This window comes from Xenopus laevis, chromosome 1L (genome assembly GCF_017654675.1).
Source record: "Xenopus laevis strain J_2021 chromosome 1L, Xenopus_laevis_v10.1, whole genome shotgun sequence".
Taxonomy (NCBI): domain Eukaryota; kingdom Metazoa; phylum Chordata; class Amphibia; order Anura; family Pipidae; genus Xenopus; species Xenopus laevis.
Genome location: NC_054371.1, coordinates 125,094,762 through 125,115,436, shown reverse-complemented (window position 1 = coordinate 125,115,436; position 20,675 = coordinate 125,094,762). Strand labels below are relative to the sequence as shown.

The window sequence follows — 20,675 nt, the reverse complement described above, 5'->3', positions numbered from 1 at the left end:
TTTTTGTCACTGACATGCTGTACAGCCTAATTAACCATGTATAATTTTGTTCCATGGGGAGTACGTGGAAGGGTATGGGTAACCACAACAGGAACCTCAACTTTAATATGGAACAAGTCATACGGAAACCAAGCTGTTCGTTTTTTTTTTTAATTTTCTCTAACTGTTATTATAATTATCTTACAAAAATCATTTTAAAAGATGCACTGTGGTACTCCGTATAAAGCAAGTCATTACAATTACTGCCTTTGACAAACATGTAAAGAATGCAACATTGTACCTCTAAGCAAATAAATAAATATAAAATGATAATTTTCCCTACAATATTTCCTACAAGTACATACAAGACTTAATTAAAATGAAAAATGCTAAATCCAATCATTACCCCTACTTTGATAGCTTTTGCCTATTAACCTATAATGCCACAGACTAAATACATATTATGAACTTCTTACAAAATAATACCATGTTAAGCTGCAAAGCACAGAACATACAAACCTAGACTTTTGAAGAAAAGAAATTACAGTAAGAAGCTGGAATGTCACAGGTCTGCTGTGGTCTCTTCTAAATTTATTTTTGGCGTCCCCTAGGCACTCATTGCTTAGTAACATTGGGGTCTTGTATACTGTAAGGTGTCATGATATAAACCCCAACTTTTGTCACAGCAGAGCTCTGCAAAGAGGCAGACAGCTCAGATACAAGATCATAATAATGCTGTGTCTTGAAATGACAGGTAATTAATTTCAGCAGACTCTTTAGACAGTTAGAACAATCGTTTGGAGCTTTGCCCCCCTGAGAAATATTCAGCACTGTAAAGATTATTTTGTAACTTGTATAACATTTCTTTTTAAAGTTTCTGTTTCTTTGTGCCCTTAAGACATTTGAAATCTTTTAAATCCATGTGGAGCATTTAACTAGGAACAGTCTGCATTTGCTGTGTTAAATCTGGTCACAAGCATGGGCAGATATTGCTGGCCAATTAAGCCTTTCCTGAACAAACTGGCAAAACATTTGTTGACTTGTGTAATAAACAAAACAGCTGTAACCTCATCTAGGCTAGGCTAGACCCTGTTTAGCTAGGAAACCAGCAGAGCACTGGTTATAATTAATCCTATCTCCACAGAATGGACCTTTGCCACATGAAAGGGTGAAGGATGGTATTGTGCAACTACATCTCATTTGTGCTGCGTGATTAAATAAAGGAATTGGATGCCAGAAGGTTCAAAACAAATTGCAACAGGATTTATTCTCTTAAAGAGCAAATCTGGTTTTTCATACTCACAATCCTTTGAGGTTTATCACATACATGCCACCGCATTTCAGAGCCAGCACCTTATGACATCCCTGGGGAGATAGCATACCACAATGATGCACCCTCAGGATCTCTTTAACGTGACCTGGATCCCCACACGTTGGATCAGCAAAATCACTAAACCTAATCCCTATTAGGCTGTGATCCTTACATTACAGCCCATTCCTGAGGGGAGAGCTACCCACTTGCTATCTCTCCTACGGGTATATTTATCAAAAAGTGAATTTAGAGATCGCCACAGTCACCTAGAGTTAAATCCCACCACTCTCCATTAATTTCTATGGGATTTTGAAAGGATGAACTTTCACCCATTGATAAATTCTCTTTTAAAAATCCCATAGAAATGAATGGAAAGTGGCGGAATTCCATTGTGGGCCTAAGCTCAAAGCTCCCAGTGAATCCACTCCCTCCTGGAGTGAAAGGCAAATGTTGAAGACCCACCCTCTGTCCAGCACAATACTGAAGTGTGACAGGACCTTGTCATCAGTCTCTGGGCCAATAATACACTGTACACACTAGGGCATATTTATCAAAGAATAAAGTTAGCTGTAACGTATCTATCTATCTATATATATATATATATATATATATATATATATATATACTGTATATATATATATATATATATATATATATATATATATATATATATATATATATATATATATATATATATAGTATCTATAAAATCCTATAGAAATGAGTGGAGAGTGGTGGAATTTCACACTAGTGGACTGTGGTGACACTTTGATAAATATGCCCTAGTGTGTACAGTGTATTATTGGCCCAGAGATAAATATACCCCATTTTGCTAATAAGCAAAAGTAGATACATGTGCTTCTGTTTGATTTGATAAAAATCCACTTTCATATAAGCAGAAAATTGTTTCTGTAATGGTCCACGTTAACTGTCCTGCTGACAGTGACAGATTAATGAGATGTGGGGCCCATAGGCTACATCCACAGCCCCCCTTCCAGGCTACTGCTGGATCCAAGCGTGCAGATACGCATGCACCCAAGTTCTCTATGCTGTGTGTGGTGCGGCATGAACAAAGAAAACAGGTACCGGCACACAAGTCACCTGACGAAGGGGGAACTGCCCCCGAAACGTTGTGTTGACTAATAAACACTTAAGGGGCTAGTCCCCTACTTGAATTCGCCCTGTGTGCCGGTACCTGTTTTCTTTGTTCCTGGCTGTGTTGAGGAAGTGCCGACTTCCTAGGGTCCGAGCACCGGGGGTAAGCATTCCATAGGGCTCGGGTGTGCACGTGATTGTTTGCTTGAATATCTGGTGCGGCATGCACAGGGTCAGACTGGATTAGTGGGACACTGGGGAAAAAACCTGGTGGGCCCCAGCTCTTGTGGGCCCTGCCAACAAAGTCCCCCCTGCCCTTGCTGCCCCGAAAATCCTTTTGGTTGTGGCAAAAGAAGGTACACAGAATCACACATGCAAGCGCGCAAGGTGGAGGGGGCTTTGCTGCAGGGGTTGGGGGCCCTAAGACATCAGCTCCGGTGGACCCCGGGCCCCCCAGTCTGACCCTGTGCATGCACCAGTGTGTCAGTGGATCATCTATGCGTACCTCATCTGCCACCTTCTCACAGCCATACCCGACCAGAACCAGCAGCGCAAATAAAACTAATATTAAAAGAAAATAGAAATATTAACTGAAACAAGCTACATGGGTCCCTGATCACACTGGGCCACTAGCTATAGCCTAGGGGAGCCTGTGCATTAATCTGCTCCTGCCTGCTGAAATATCTTTAGCACAGGGGAATGCATGTGCTTGAACATTTTTTCTGTCCAGGTCCTCTCTTATGCTTATACTAGTCTCTCATTTAAATCACTGCCTGGTTGCTAAGGTAATTTGAACCCTAATAACCAGATAACCGCTGAAATTCCAAACTGGGAGTTGCAAACAAAAACAAATAATAAAAAATTAAATCCAATTGCAAATTGTCTTAGAATATTATTCTCAACATCATGATAAAAGTTAACACAGAGGTAAACAATCCCTTTCATATAAAATATCTATGTAATTCAGACACTATAAAATAAGTGTAGTCCAAGGCAACTTAAAAAATATGACCTTTATAAAAGCAAAACAAACTGTAGTTTTCATAGTTACATAGTTAAATTGGGTTGAAAAAAGACAAAGTCCATCAAGTTCAACCCCTCCAAATGATAACCCAGCATCCATACACACACCCCTCCCTACTTTCACACAAATTCTATATACCCATATCTATACTTACTATAGAGTTTAGAATCACAATAGTCTTTGATATTCTGTCTGTCCAAAAATCATCCAAGCCATTCTTAAAGGCATTAACTGAATCAACCATCACAACATCACCCGTCAGTGCATTCCACAACCTCACTGTCCTGACTGTGAAGAACCCCCTACGTTGCTTCAAATGAAAGTTATTTTCCTCTAGTCTGAAGGGGTGGCCTCTGGTACGGTGATTCTCTTTATGGGTAAAAAGGTCCCCTGCTATTTGTCTATAATGTCCTCTCATGTACTTGTAAAGTGTAATCATGTCCTCTGCAAGTGTCTTTTTTCCAGAGAAAACAACCCCAACCTTGACAGTCTACCCTCATAATTTAAGTCTTCCGCACCCCTAACCAGTTTAGTTACACGTCTCTTCAAATCTTTTTCTGTATTTCCTAGGTTTGGAAATGGCTTGGGTACATAGGCCACCAGAGAGAATCATTAGTGGAGAAACCTTTGATGTGACCTACTCGGTCACTGTATCTGATGACTTTTATAACTATGCTGTAACAAACGGGATCTTTTATCAAAGGTAGGCTTGTCCGATATTTAGCTTTATTATGGATTATCTGTATCTTAAATTACTGGTTAGCGAAGTTTACTGTGTTTTTTTCTCTTTCCAAATAAAATGTAATATTTACAGAAGTGGTGACTAAACCGTGCATTATTAGCAGAAGTGGAACAGTGCACCTAAACTAATACAAATGGGAATGTGAAAAATACTAATTCACCTATTAAGTCATGTTCTTTTGTAAGGGCAATGGGACCCTGGGACCATTTTGCCACCCTTGCGATTTCCAGCTGTAGGTTGGTGACAATATCCTCAGATTTGGCCTTTGTTCATTTAATGTAGTAATCAGCAATTGGAACAGCAATCATCTCTCAATGGCACACCTGGGTCCAGGAAATGAATAAGTGGTAAGCATTTTGTTGCTTTGCCTGGACAGCTGAAAGTCACTTGGACAACAAAATGCCCTGACGTACCCCATTTACAATTGCTCTGAATAAAATTATTCACAAAAGTATTTACAGTTGTATTAGAATGAAGAAATGTATTAGAATCCCTACATTACAATTTTCAGGGCACTAGAAAAATGGTGTAAAATACAGGGAAATGTGAAATGTGTTAAAGCAACTTGAGCTCTAGCTATACAAACAATATAAGCAAATAAGTCCATTTTCTTTAAAAGAGGAGTTTATTGTGTTAATGACAAGGTTTAAGGCATATTTGGGGAAAGGTGTTACAATTTTGCTGTAAGATGTAGAAAAATGAGATGTAAAATCCAAGTTAGTCATAAACTGAACTGCATTAGAACAAAAAAATTGTGTAAAGTTCTGCAACAACTAGAAAAGAGAAAATGTTAAACTTACGTTTGACTATAAACTGAAGGCACCTATCTAGATGATATAAACATATTTCATGTCATAATAATTACTTGACATTCCATGATATTTACACAAACAAACATTTTTTTAAAGTCAGTGCAAGTTTCATGTTCATTTTCCGTTCCTTTCATCTGTATGCACTGTTAAACCTCTATGTATAACAAACGGTAAGCCATCAGTCACTACTGCCAGATATTATACAGTAGAATGGTCACAAAATCCTTTCTCTCTGTTGATTAGAGATGCAGCATCTGCTAAAAGATTTTGTGAGGAGCAAGAGTGTCCATCCAACTGGAAAGATGCAAATGGAGACAACTGCTGTGTTCACCATGCCAATATTCACTCTTGTCCTCTGTCCTTCATGGTAAGTACACTTGTTTTGTGATTCATGCATTGAAGAGGCAGAAAAGGGCACTTTTGTTTTATGTAGTGCTTATTATATTTTCTATAAGCAAAGTTATATTACATAAATAAAGCAATATAAAATGTGTTGACACTACAAAAAATGAATTCACAAAGATCAGACCATTTAGTTGACTTGTCTCCATTATAATAGATTAAAAAACATAAAATGTACTAAGACCCCAGGCAGAAGTGCAAGAGTACTTAGGGGCATGAACCCTCAGTGTTCATGCGAAGAGCAACTCTGGATAAAAAAAAATCTGGTGCGACCTGCAGAAGGCAGCATAATTGTGTGCATATTAGTCCTGTCCAAGGGCAAGAGGTAAGCCCTGTTGTGGCCTGTGTCCTTGGCTGCTCAATAACTGTGCATCTGAATGACATACAATTTAGAGGATGGTTGATATATCTACATGGCTCCCCCTTCCACCGCCATGAATTCATCATTACCAAATTAATGCAGTGCTGTATTCATGGGTGCAGCTGCTGATATCAATGCTCTTGTGATTGGCTACATTAAACTGTGCATTTATATGATGCAAACAGATTGATTGGTAAAACTTGTTTATGATTGTGGATTTATATGATAAAGGTTTGATTGGATAAAATGTGTTTATTCTGTTAGTATGCTGTTGTTGGTATCTTCATAGAACATCACTCAATAAAGTTTATCAGTTTTGAAGATGCATATCTGGCCATAAATGTGCCAGTAAAAAATGGCATAATAAACGTCATAAAACAAAACAATTTCATAGCAGAAATATTCGCAAACTTATTTTGTTGCCAGAAAATTCAAAACACACTGAAATTAATATTAACGTAAGCTGGTACGTTAACATGAAGTTAACGTCAAAGATCGCAATGATTTCCAAGCAGACTGCCGTATTTGGCTGGAAAATATTTGAAATGATAACTTGCGGAAAAATATAGTTGTGTTTACTGCGTTTAAGTAAGCGAGGACAGAGGGCAGAGATGCTGAAAATCATTTAGGCATTTGCAAAAAAATTGTGGATTCTGTCTGTTTCTTGCACTTTGCATCCTACCCTCCTGTCTGTAAATGACAAATGACTGCTTAAAAATTGTGGTACTTTCTTATTTTTCATGGTCAGGTAAAATACATTTATGTGTGGTTTTGGGTGGGGTGATATCGGTTTACTTCATACAGAATAATGAAATAATTTGCTATGTATTATTATGTATTATAATTTGCTTGTAGTACTAGGGCCATGTACTAACACTGGGCAAATTGCTCCAGTGCAGTAACCAGGGACCCTGCACCAATGAGGTAGGATAAGAAACACAACTCAGGCAGAAGCACCTGGCTAGTTACCAGGAGTGGCAAAAATTTCCAGTTTTCAAACCGGAAATTCAGATCTTCTAGGCGGAGACTACACTTGCCCCAGTGGACCCCTCTGCTGACATCATGCACCCCCTTCGACCCCCGCCAGTGCAAAAAGGAGCGCACGGGGGGGAAGGGGGACCGCAGTAAACTGCCTCAGGTGGTGAAGGGGCCAGGATCGCCTGTGGCAGTAATCCATAGCATTTCTTTCATTTTTCATTTTCTAACCTGCAGTGCACAGATTAATGCAGTTTACTGATTGGATGCTAAGGGTAACTACACGGGGACAGGTTTGCTCAGCATAAGTATATAAAAAACAGAGGTGCATATTGTCATCTGCTATTATCCCATGATTGACAGTATTTCTGTAAAAAGTTTTAACTCAGTCCCCAATTGTGCACAAAGACCCAGTGAGACTCTAAAACTGAATTTATGGAAGCTAATTTTTTTAACATAGGTGAAAAAAACATAAGTGCTCCATGGGTTTGGTAACCAATAGCAACCACTTTGACATTGCTTTCCTTTTAATAACACTAGACAGATCAAAGCAAGATGCTGATTGCTTGCTGCAGGTTACTGCACCTGTGCAGATATAATATAGATGAAGAGCCTAAACAAGTGCAAATGTCAAAAAAATTATTTAAAAAATCTATTTTTGTACATTTGCTTGGGGCTCTAAGAAAGCTGGGTAGAACAAAGGCTAACAATGAAATATGAGAAAATGATTTTCTCCTCAGTTATGGTAAAATCACATGTGGTTAGGAGTTTCATGAAGGGTAATCTACTGAAGAAGTGTTTGAATTTGTATTATGGGAACTATTTAGAACTGTACAACTATTTTGGCACCAAAATGACCTTTGAATAAAATATTATTTTATTATAAAGGCCAAAGGTGGTATATGTGGACCATGGATACCAGATGATGGCCAGATATTCACGCATACAATATCCACTGCTGGCAAAATGACACAAATCAACTGGACAGCTAAGGTAATCTGCTTGTATTTCTTATAGGCTGTTCATATGAATCAGTAATATCCAAGCTTCTTTAGCTGAAGTCCATATATATATATATCTATCTATATATATACAGTATATATATTTTTTTTTTTTGTGTGAAGGATTAACCTGGATCCCCTTGATACACATTGCTCTTTTGTTGTTCGTCTCCACTTTTCTTGCTCCCATCTTCTTTTGCTTATGTTTCGATGTATACTGTATTTCCCTAATTTCCAATAACCACTCCCTTTACCCAACTGTTTTGTGTCCCAAACCAGGATTTCCACAGCCTCCTTCTTGAGCATTTCTTTCCCTATTCCTTTTGCACTTCACTATCCCTCTTTTTAGTAAGTTCCATTTTTGTCCTCATTTACAGTATTTTTAGCTTTTTTGCCCCTTTGCTTTTTCCTTCACTTTCCTTTAGTCTTCTGCCTACCCCAGCTTTGGCTTTTGTTTCCGCTCCCTTTATATCTTGCCAGTCTTTTGTCTTTAAACTTAATTTAGTATTTGATTTTCACCTCCATCCATAGAGATCCCATTGTTCTATTGCATAACAGCAAAAAGAGGAGACAGCCGATTCAGCAGTTTGATACATCTTGTATGCTACCAAGCAACAGTATTGTGTGATACAGTATCTTAGTGTTCTTGGACAGAGCACATCTGAGGAACATATGTTTCTTTTATATAATGCACCTTTAAAAATATATAGCTATATATATGTTTCCTTTTGTAAAACATTACTATTTGCTTTTACCAGGTTGTATTGGTTCATGTTGGTATGACTTCCCTTATTGCTCATATAAGGGTTGGTAACATGCAGGTGGCTCTGGAGGCTAAAACCTTGGTCGTAACAGCAATAGGTAATTCACAATTTATAATTTTTTTTCAGCAAATAAAGTTACTATCATCTACTCAGTATTTCTTATGTCCAAATGGATTTGTGTTCATATATAAAATTATACAGACATTAACTACTTTGCTGTCAGGGTTGGTGGGGTCCAACAGAGCACACAAAATCAAGCAGTGAGGTATCACAAGAGTCAGGCAGTCATCATCCATCATACATACCCGGGATTAGGAATCATCAGGAACAGGCACAGGAGTTGACCAGAATATAACATAATTAGAGCACCCCCAAGGACCTAGCAGAGTAAAGTAACTACTATCAAGCATCAAGCATTGCAACTCTGTAATTGATCACAAGAAATGTATAATAACAAAAATATATAAAACAATAAAGCATATGTGGGACGGGTTTGTCACACAGGTATCTATTATCTGGAATGCTTTGAAACTGAAATGTTCTTGATAAGGGATCTTTTTGTAATTAGGATAACCATACATAAGTCTGTTACAAAAAAAAATAAAAATTAAATACACCCAGTAGGGTTGCTTTGCCATAAATGTGGATTTATGGGTTTTAGTTACAATCAAGTAAAAGGAACACATAGCAGAATTCCACTGGCAGTATTAAAGTTTTTTTTGCCTGTTACATAGACATCACCCCAAAATTAAAAAAAAAAACATTGCCAGGTAATCAGGAAAGCTCAGTTTAGTTCAATAGGAATACATTTGGCATTGCTTTTAAATCATTTATTCAGCAGAATGCCTGCTGAATAAATGATTTTAAAGCATTGCCGAATGTACTGGTGTTCTTCCTCCCTGTTGGAAATCGAATATGGTGACTGTTTTAGAAGTAGCCTGAGGAGTTGAATGCACCCGAATGAAGTAAGTGGTTTGGAGAAGAATTGTATATTGATAAATGTTAGTTCAATATGAATACCTTATCCAAATGTATGTATGGGCAACATTGCTATTATTATTGTTCAGTTATGAGTATGCTCACGTAATATTATATTTTAAGATGCTAAACAGCTAATTAAAATGAAGTCACCAATTAGAATGGAATTACAGCTACCTGGAATTACAAATTCAGTTATTAGGGAGGGATTGATGTATAATGTATGTAACAAAATTGAAATTGTATGGATTCTCCACATGCTTCTTGCTATAAGATTTAAAGGAGAAGGAAAGGTTAAATCTAAGTAAGCCTTATCAGAAAGGTCCATGTAAATATACCAGTAAACCCCCAAATAATGTTGCTCTGAGTCCCCTGTCAAAAGAAACACTGCATTTCTTTCCTTCTATTGTGTACTCATGGGCTTCTGTATCAGACTTCCTGCCTTCAGCTTAAACCTCATTGCCCTGGGCGTGAGCATGCTCAGTTTGCTCCTCTCCCCCCACCCCTCCCTTCTCTACTGTAATCTGAGCCCAGAGCAGGGAGAGACTCAGGCAGGAAGTGATGTCACACCACATTAATGCTGCAGCTCCTATCCTAAACAAACAGAGAGTTTCTAGAGCTTTTTACTCAGGTATGGTAAAACATTCTACAGAATAAATATAGCATTCTGGCTTGCACTATTGCAGCTAATCTATTGGCAATAAAATGCCTCCGTAGCTTTCCTTCTCCTTTAAGGCTGCAGGGACATATGATTCTGGTGAACTATTACTGTATTAATACTGTTGAGAATAGGATGGCACCTGCCCTACACAACTGCAAGCTTATGATTACTTTTTTGTTATGAAATTTAAAGGAGAACTAAACCCTAAAAATGAATAGGGCTAAAAATGCCATGTTTTATATACTGACCTTATTGCACCAGCCTAAAGTTTCAGCTTGTCAATAGCAGCAATGATCCAGGACTTCAAACTTGTCACAGGGGGTCACCGTCTTGAAAAGTATCTGTGACACTCACATGCTCTGTGGGCTCTGAGCAGATGTTGAGAAGCTAAGCTTAGGGGTCGTTGCAAATTTATAAGCAGAAAATGAGGTTGGCCTGTAATATAAGATGATGTTACAAGGCTGATTATTAAATTCTGATGCTACTGTGCTGCCATGTAGTAATTATCCATATTAATTACCAATTAACCTAATACTATGACATTTATATTATATGTGTATTGTATATTGTGAGTGGGTCCCTAAGCTCAGTAAGTGAAAGCAGCACAGAGCATGTGCAGTGAATCAGCAGAAAAGAAGATGGGGAGCTACTGGGGCATCGTTGGAGACAGATCTTTTGTGCTAAAGGGCTTTGGTTGCCTGGGGCTGGTACAAAAGCCTAAGACATAATGTACAACATTTCTATGTTCTAATATGTTCTAATTCTTTAGTTTAACTTTCCTTGTCCTTTAAATGCAAATCAGCTAAGAGTATGTTATGGCTTTACAGTGTGCGGCAATGGTATATGTGAAGAAGAAGAAGTCTGTGCAACGTGCCCAGTCGACTGCGGCGAATGCCCCTTCCAATCTGATATTAGAATGGCGATTGCTGTACCTGTGGCACTGATTATTGCAGGATTCATTTTGGCAGCGGTGGTAAATGTATACCTTTTCTGATTTTTAAGATACCATAGGTTATCGTTAGGCTAGAAATTCTACATCTTCTGTTTTGGGATTCTGTCCCAACCCAAAGCCACCACAAGTCTTTAGTAGAGATTGTGATTTTTTTGTGATTATTTTTTCTGCTGATTCCTAATATATGCTCTGGGCTGCTGTTAGTTACCTGGTCTTAAGTACGGACATTCAATATAAAATTTTTGATACAAGACTGATTATAAATTATTTCCTAATATTGCACAACTCCATGGAATTATTTCCAGGTTCATCTATTCTCTTGGGCAAAAGACAGATTTAATAGGAGATTCAGAGGGCAAGATGCAAAAAAAAAATACTGTATATTCTAATGAATGCTGTAGTGACAAGTTTAAGGGGTTATTTATTAAAGGTTGAGTTGTGTTTTTCCCAAAAATGCTAGTTTTTAAATGGTAGTTTCAGGAAAAACTGATTTTTCAGGATAAAAAAACTAAAAGTTTTCAAGATTTATTATGCCCTGCAAAAGTTCCAAAACCAAAAATACTTCAGCTAAAACCTGTTGAGGTCATGTAAGTCAATGGCAGAGGTCCCTTGAACTATTTGAAGATGTTTTTAGCCTTCATGATTTTCAAGGTATTTGAGGTTTTTCCTCCGATAACTAGATTAGTTTGAGTATTCAAGTTTTTCTCCCTGATTGTATTCTGTTGAGTTTTTTACATTCGGGTTTTTTCATAAATAAGCATTGAGTTGTGAGTTTTAAAAAAGTACAAAAAACCTCACAGACCTCACAAACTCAACCTTTGATAAATATCACCCTAAGAGGGATATAAGAGAATACTAAGAAAAATAAGGATAGACAGCTCTGTCAGCATAGAGATACATTTAGAGATATATTTAGTCCCATGAGTATGTAAATGAAGGAATTTGTCCATGATAATGTCAATGCTATATAATTAGAAATATGCACATCAACCCCTTCCCATTTTGAATTTTATTATTTATTTCTGGTGCAAAGTACCACAATTACCACTCAATTACACAGATCAGGTATACCAAAATACTTCACATACAGAAAAAAATTAGGTAGTCCAGTGTAGAGGTAACAAAGCTTTTTTCAATCTTTGTTTACTTGACCAATTTGGAAACAAGATTCACTTGTATTTCTTACTGAAAATAGTTATAAAACCTAACTTTAATGCCTATATACAGTTAAACCCTAAATTTGATGGGTTGAGACATGCCACAGGTGGCCTAATGTGGTCTCAACTTCGATGTCCCATGAGGTAAGGAATAAATTGTTACCCATACGTTGTTGGACTATCTCATTTCTTTCTGTATTTGTTTTTTTAATAGTGGACTAGGGTTTAGCTATGAGTTAAGGACATTTGAAGCAATAATCAATTATATGGCAAGCTGAATATTTATTTTTTTCTATTTACTAATTATTTTTATCACTTATTGTCTAGGTGTTTCAGTACCAAAGGCAGAAGATGTTTTGGGATGAAAGCTGGATCATTGACTTTAATCAAATTAAACAAGGTATGAAAGCAATGCTTATACTTTTCTATCAACTAAAAAGATATTCTTAAAACTGAATAAAAATAACAGAGTGGTTCAAACAGCTTTGGTTACAATTTCATGACTGCTGATGTACAACATGCCTTCTGTAAATTCATTAACCTATCTGACTAATTCATGCTGTCAAACTGGGGCCTTCACATTGAGCTTTACTATGCCTATGCTACTGTATAGGTGTTGTGTACAATGGAGGGTATTTAAATTCAGCATTATTTCGATCGCTCTTCCTTAAGTTACAAATGGGGAATATTTGGGCAAAAGTTGAAATTTGGAGTATTTTCACCAAGTATCACATGTTTTGGTGAATTAATTTTCCATTGGCAAACACTGACATCTTTTTACCAGGTGAAATGGTGAGCTGGAGAGAGTGCAGAGATGTGCAACTAAATTGGTTAGAGGGACGGAAGACTTAAATTATGAGGGTAGACTGTCAAGGTTGGGGTTGTTTTCTCTGGAAAAAAGGCGCTTGCAAGGGGACATGATTACACTTTACAAGTACATTAGAGGACATTATAGACAAATAGCAGGGGACCTTTTTACCCATAAAGTGGATCACCGTACCAGAGGCCACCCCTTTAGACTAGAAGAAAAGAACTTTCATTTGAAGCAACGTAGGGGGTTCTTCGCAGTCAGGACAGTGAGGTTGTGGAATGCACTGCCAGGTGATGTTGTGATGGCTGATTCAGTTAATGCCTTTAAGAATGGCTTAGATGATTTTTTGGACAGACATAATATCAAAGGCTATTGTGATACTAAGCTCTATAGTTAGTATAGGTATGGGTATATAGAATTTAATTAAAAGTAGAGAGGGGTGTGTGTGTATGGATGCTGGGTTTTCATTTGGAGGGGTTGAACTTGATGGACTTTGTCCTTTTTCAACCCAATTTAACTATGTAACTATGAAATTTCTCCAGTGGATAATTTAACTTATTAAGAAAACAAGAATTCATTTTTGGTATGAGAAAATTCTTCAGTTTCAGGCTAGTGAACTACTACTACATCATATATCTATGGCATCTACCACATGCTGATATCGCACATACAAAAATTTTTGTATGACATAAGTTCTCTGGAATTTAATAATTCATTATTCATTTTCACCACTTTAGTTACATGAGGAAAATACACTGTCTTGTTTTGAGAAAATGTATTCTGCACTTCACTGCATTTCTCTTGCAATAGCGTATTTCCATAGTTAAAATATGAGTTGTGTTGAGAACTATACCTGATGAACTGAGGTGAACATTCATTCTTTGAACTTTCATACTTCAGTAAATATGCCCTAAAATCTTTGAAGACAAAATTATTTTACCATGAAAAATATAACTTGGACTCCTGGGTTTCTTTCAAATAGTATGGTTTATTTAGTAAAAGCACTCAAACATAGTAGGAGTTTAGAAATATGAGGAGAGTGCAATTAAAGCACAATCCCCATTTTTTCCCACATGCATCTCTTTTTCCAGAATTTCAGGGGGTTATTTACTAAAATAACTCTTATCTCATATTTTTACTAAACCAAGCTTGACCGAACTTCCATCCACTGTTTCTTATTTATCAATAAAATAACTTGAAAAAGTTGAGTCAGGAAAAAACAAGATTTTTTTGGGTTATTGGCCTGAAGACCCCAAATTTTTCTGATTGTAGGATGAAACCCAGCGCAAACCATGATATCTTCAAAATGTAAAAGGGACATATCCTATTGATTTCTACATGATTTCTTCATGATCGTGGCAGGTTTGAGATGGCCAATTTTCGGATACTGAGTTTTTGCAGCTTTGGGGTATAATAAATCACGATAAAATTCAAGTTTTCGCCCAGAAAACCCAGACCAGAAAAACTTGTGGTTTTGTAAGTAACCCCCTCAGTGTTGCAGTTGGGAAATGCACCAAACATAATTGCGCTAAAATATTCTTAGTCCAGTTGGCGTAGTTTCCAGTATTAAAGTTTAATATAATCTTCAGCACACTGAAATAAGAAGTTTTCTAAATATAATAAATGAAAATATCTGTAGCGTTTATGAATAATCAAGTTTCTCTTCTTTCTGTCTTCATGCAGGAGTTGGGTGTCAGATATTCATGAACAGTTACATCCAATATATCTTTTGCCAGGTATATTAGAGCTCACTCTATTAAAATCCCCAGACATCATGTCTCTCTACATGTAGGATTTGTGCAAAAGGCCGTTATTTTGTTAGATTTTGTTTGTATTGGAATCCCTTATTTGCGTGAGCTCTAATTCATCTGCTAGGATCTAACTGTCAGTGAATAGCTGACTCCCGACAGAATGAAGAGAAACAGATGCTGAGAGAGGGATAGTGAAGATGAACTTTATTTCAGAAACGATGCAGAATATTTAATTGATTGTATTTAGAAAGTTTCTTATTTCAGTGTGAGTGAAACATATATTGAATTTTCATTTTTGCAATAGCTCTAGCCACTGTAGAAACTATGGATTTACCACCTGGTTTGACAGTGGTGGTAGCTTCAGGTTCACATGTGTCAATAGACACAACTATACTCGATTCAGAACAGGAGGCACATAAATATTGAAATGCAAGGAGCGCTTTTAAATGCAAATACCTTTAATGAATAGGATTTTTGTTCAACTGACTGCAGGGAAATTTGTGCAATCGCAATAGGTAGTACTTTGACCAGATTACAATGGATACTGGAAGCATTGAGCAACAGTCTTTGTTTACTTTTAGGTACCACACAGTGTATATGGCTAGAAAGTGCAGCTTCTGCTCCTAATAACTATTTAACAAAAGTCACAAATATTCGGTTGGACTTTTTGTAAAGGTCTTGGAAATGTTATGGGTGCTGTAAAATTAAATTAATATATTTACCCTAATGAAAGAAAATGTAATTGTAAATAACTTTCCAATATTTATTACAAATTGTCTGTGGTTTTAACATTATTTGTAAATGTATTTGCTGCTGAAAGCAGTATTTGTTTGTCTTTTGATATTTTCCACAATGCTGTTTCTGACTTTTAACCCAATGTAGCACAAGCCAGCTGTTTAACAGGTTTGGGAAGAGGTATTGTATGCAACGCAATGTGGGCACTTAAGTCTTGCTGGAGGATAAATAGCTTCTGTTATAACCCCAGTAATAATTCTGGTGAAAAGCCAGAATGTAAGGAAAGATTAATAAATGTGATCATATTCAAATTACTTGGAAAAATGCCAAAATGTTCAAAATCCCTATTCGACCTTTGGTATGTCTCCCTCAAATTATTTAAATAAATATATATATGACAAATGGTTAAAAAATGATTTGCAGTGTACAAAATGCAAAACTATTTGTAAAGTTGATGTACCTTTTAAATACAAACTAAAAAGTAATTTGGAGGTTAAAGTTTTAAGTAAATCAAACCACAAGAAACATATACAACATATTCAACAACAAAGAGAATTTGTTATCGTCTCCACAGAGAGTTCTTTCATTGCTTGATAAATCTAGGCCTTTGTAAGCAGCATAGCAACAATTAATCATAACTGACTCCGTTCTTTCTTGGCTTTTGTGATCAAGAAACAAAGCATTTCTAACACTGCAGATCTAAAATGATCACTTGCATGTATTTATTTTACAATTATATTGAAATATAGTTTTTATGTTTGCCAAAGTTGTATTTAAATTTCAGTTATGGGATCATAACTTACTAAATGATTTATGAAATCTATTTGAAATGCTATGAAGATGGAAAATTAAAGGGATTGTTCACCTTTAAATTAACTTTTAGTATGATGTAGAGCAGGGATCGCCAACCTTTTGAACCCATGAGCAACATTCAGAAGTAAAAGGAGTTGGGGTTAACATTAGCATGAAAAATGTTCTTGGGCTGCCAAATAAGTGCTGTGATTGGCCATTTGGTAGCCCCTATGTCAACCTACATTGAGGCTCTGTTTGGCAGTGCACCTGGTTTTTATACAACCAAAACTTGTCTCCAAGCCTGGAATTCAAAAATAAACTTCTGCTTTGAGGCCACTGGGAGTAACATCCAAGATGTTGGAGAGCAACATGTTGCTCACGAGCTACTGGTTGGGGATCACTGATTTAGAGAATGATATTCTAAAACACATAGCAATTGGTTTAATTTGTGGTTTTTGAGTTATTAAGCTTTTTATTCAGCAGCTCTCCAGTTCACAATTTCATCAGTCTGGTTGCTAGGGTCCAAATTACCCTAGCAGCCATGCACTGATTTGAATAAGAGACTGGAATAAGAATAGGAGAGGGCCTCATTACAAAGATCAGCAATAAAAAGTAGCAATAAATTTGTAGCTTTACAGAGCATTTGTTTTTAGATGGGGTCAGTGACCCCCAGTTGAAAGCTGGAAAGAAGAAGAAGGCAAATAGTCAGAAGAAGAAGGCAAATAATCCAGAAACTAAAAAAAAGAAAATGAAGACCTGTTGCTTAGAATTAGCCATTCTATAACATACTGAAAGTTAACTTAATGGTGAATGATGTTTTAAATGTTAAATGTGGGTGCATCAATTGTTTTTTTCCCCTGTATATGGAAAGTTAATGATGGAGTCAAAGGTGCTTAGATCAATATTTTTATGAAAAATATTTAAGATTTTCATTAGGTGCTAGTATCTCCACATAGTAGTGAAACAGTAGTAGGTGAACTTCTGAGACACAAGTTCTCAGCATTCTAGCCATTAGCCATTCTATAGTATATCATTTCTTTATGAAGTGCCAACCTATTGCATGATAGACAGAAGCAAAATAATTAAAAACAATTGAACACACATAAATTGAAACATGAGACTAGAAAGTCTTGTATTTGTAAATTTAAAATCTAGGGAACCCTGTTGCTGATGGCACAGGAATGTAGAGTGTCTAGTGGGGACCTGACTAGTCTGCATTTACATTATCTGTTTGAGAAAATTATGTTTGGAGAATTATTCGAGGGGCCCGAAAAAAGATTTTGCTGATGGCCCAAAAACATATAGCTATGTCACCTCTCTCTTTATGTTTTATTTAATCAAAGCTTTGATGTAGCTGATTGCATTATCTTCTGTCTTTTACTATAGATAACTTCATGGCTCGAAATGCAACAGGGAGCACTGTCCGCGCTGTCAGTGATTCAAATGCTAGTTGTACCACCGCTTTGAGCTCTTGCACAGCACCTGTTGGCACTTCAAGAAAGCATTTCTTCACTCTTACTGGAAGATAGTGGGTTTTCATAAATCTTTGTCTTCTTTATATTACATCTAGTAGTAATTCAGTTGAATGTGATATAATACAGACTGCACTGATGAACGATTATTTTCACCTTTATTTATATTTAATGTATATGATAACTCATTTAAAGTGCACCTCACGATATACTAACATGTACATTATTTACAAACATGGGTGTAGTAAAAAGAAAAAGGCAAATCAACCAGGAAAGAAGTGGGAGAGCTAACAACCATGCCAGGGCTCTAGCACACGCATGTTTTGTTCTTCTTTATGGAGGAACTGCCTACAATAACTAGTAATAGTTGATCATCTTCTTTTGTTCTCCATAAAAAGAACTGTGTGCCAGTGTTACCAAGAAAATAGAAACCAAAATGGATAAAGAAGATTTTAGCTGGGCCAAATGCCATGGTCTTATTGCTAATGGCACATTGATTTTTCCAGTGGTAGAAAAGATGATCAGCTGTTTTCCATCACCTCTATGCATGTGTACTAATTGGCACATGATCAGCACACACAGAGCAGATTTCAGCATAGAGATCTATTCAGTGAAGGCAGCGGATTGGCTTTTCTTCTGGCATATCTACACTAGCAGAGAAAATTATCCATGTCCTATTAGACTTATTCAGTAAACAAGTCTTAAATATCAGCACATGGCCCCGGAAATCCTGAATGCCTCAATAGCTGGAAAACCAAATTAATTGGCCATGAAAGTTAATTGAGAATGAAAGATGAGTAAAGGGCAAATGTCAGGCCTTAACAGTTTTTTTTTGTTTGTTTTTAGTGATGGCAGAATAGTGGCCATTAAGAAAATCCAGAAGAAGACCTTCACCCTTTCTAAAACCATTCGCAGGGAAGTAAAACAGATCAGGTATCTATTTCAATACACAGTTATATTGTTAACTGTTATACACCCTGCCTAATACCAGCTTCTAAAATGAAAGAGCATCATATAGGACATTTTCAGGCACAGTGTAATTATGTTACAGACCAGCTATAAATGCTGTTAACTATTGAATTTATGGTTTAAGTGATTAAACTATATACTTTTAAAAAAACACATTTCTCTTACATAACACTATAAACCTTTGATGAACATTCATTATTCTTTAGTTCTTCACTGACCATTAATATCTCAATTTAAAGGAGTAGTTCAGCTTGAAGTTAACTTTCAATATGACTCTATAAGTGTACTATTTGTAGCAACATTTCAGATGGTCAGCTGATTAAACTGCCTCTTTCCAGCTTTCAAATGGCAGCCAAAAACTATTGCTCTGCAAGACAACAATTTTATTGTTATTGTTACTTTCTAGTACTTATTGATCTGCTCTGGGCCTCTCCTATTCATCTTCCCATTTCATTCAGACCACTGTCTGGTTGCTAGGGTAAATTGGACCACAGCAACCAGAAAGCTGCTGAAATTCCAGACTGGATGGCTGCTTAAAAGATAAATAATTCAAAAACCATAAAAAATAAAGACCACTTGCAAATTATCTCAGACTATTAAACTGAGAGTTCAGATAGTGTTTAAACACTTTTTTTACCTAAGCCTTACTGAATTAGCTCATGTAAAAAAGGAGTAAATGTTCCCTTTAATAAAGCTTTTGTGGTATATAACATAAAATGGTAGGCTTTTTGGTGATGTATTTTAGCCCCCTCATCATAACGTTGCAGGTTCTGTCTGAATAATGAACTCTTTCAAATATATTATATACGGTATAAGAGTACAACAGGAGAAGATTGCCTTTGAAACCCTGCATAATTGTCCCCTAGCACAGCGGGAATTTGACAAGAGAGATGCAAATGGAGCAAACAGGCAAATGCACTAAATGTTGGCTCTGCCAAGAAAATGCTTGATTTCATAACACACTCAGCTGTGCACAATCCAACAAATAAAAATGCCATAATAATAGACACTGCGGAATCACAAGCTGCTGGATGACCAAAAGGGTCTGGATAAAATTATTTGTACTGATGAACAATTCAGTATATGTGTGTTTAAAAATAATTTTTTCCCAAAGGCTCGGTAAAAGGGCCTGTTCATTTCTTGTTCTGCCACTGTCAGATAGTTCATACAGCTAAAGACAGCTTCTAAGTTTATATAGGAGCACTGCATTAAACTAACTCTTAGGGGCAGATTAACAAGTGAATTTTCGAAGTTAAAAACTTTGAAAACGGTCAAATTCGATAAAAAAAAACTTCGACTTCGACATTCGAAGTCGAAGTAATCCAATTCGATGGTCGCTTTTCAAAGTATTTTCTACTTCGAAATTCGACCCTTGATAAATCCACCCCTTACATATCATTATATTGTGCAGCTCAAACTTAGGAATTTTGTGACATGATTCTGTTTTGTGATCTTTATATTTACTGTACATTCTTTGTAATTATGAAATGTGCTTAGTTGAACTACATGTTTATTTTAATTGCTACAGAGACCTTGACCACCCAAACCTCTGTAAATTTATTGGAGGCTGCATAGAAGTGCCCAATGTTGCTCTCATTACAGAATATTGCCCAAAGGGGAGCTTGAATGATGTACTTATTAGTGAAGACATACCTCTAAATTGGGGCTTCAGGTGAGTAGTTTGTAGCTGTACAATTTATTCCTGTGCGGGACAGAGCATCAAATGCAATAAGCATGTTGGATTTCACCAGTTGTTTGTAATTTGCACCCTGAATCTGTTCATAAATTACTTTTTATTTATGGTTAAATCATTGAATCATGCACCAAAATACCTGCAACTCACTGAGTATATATGTAATATTACCAGTTCACTGGATTCACAAATCTAAAACAAATTATCCTTGGCAGATGCTTTATCTGAGGTCTAGTT

General features: G+C 36.5%; 1 protein-coding gene across 1 annotated transcript; it reads left to right on the top strand.

Moving 5' to 3' along the window:
- The first annotated feature begins 12,347 nt into the window (after positions 1-12,347).
- Positions 12,348-20,421, top strand: LOC121400707 (atrial natriuretic peptide receptor 2-like). The gene is made up of 5 exons (XM_041584540.1): positions 12,348-12,359; positions 12,543-12,615; positions 17,691-17,832; positions 18,623-18,709; positions 20,274-20,421. The coding sequence occupies exons 1-5, from the start codon at positions 12,348-12,350 to the stop codon at positions 20,419-20,421; spliced, it is 462 nt and encodes a 153-aa protein (XP_041440474.1).
- The last annotated feature ends 254 nt before the right edge of the window (positions 20,422-20,675 follow it).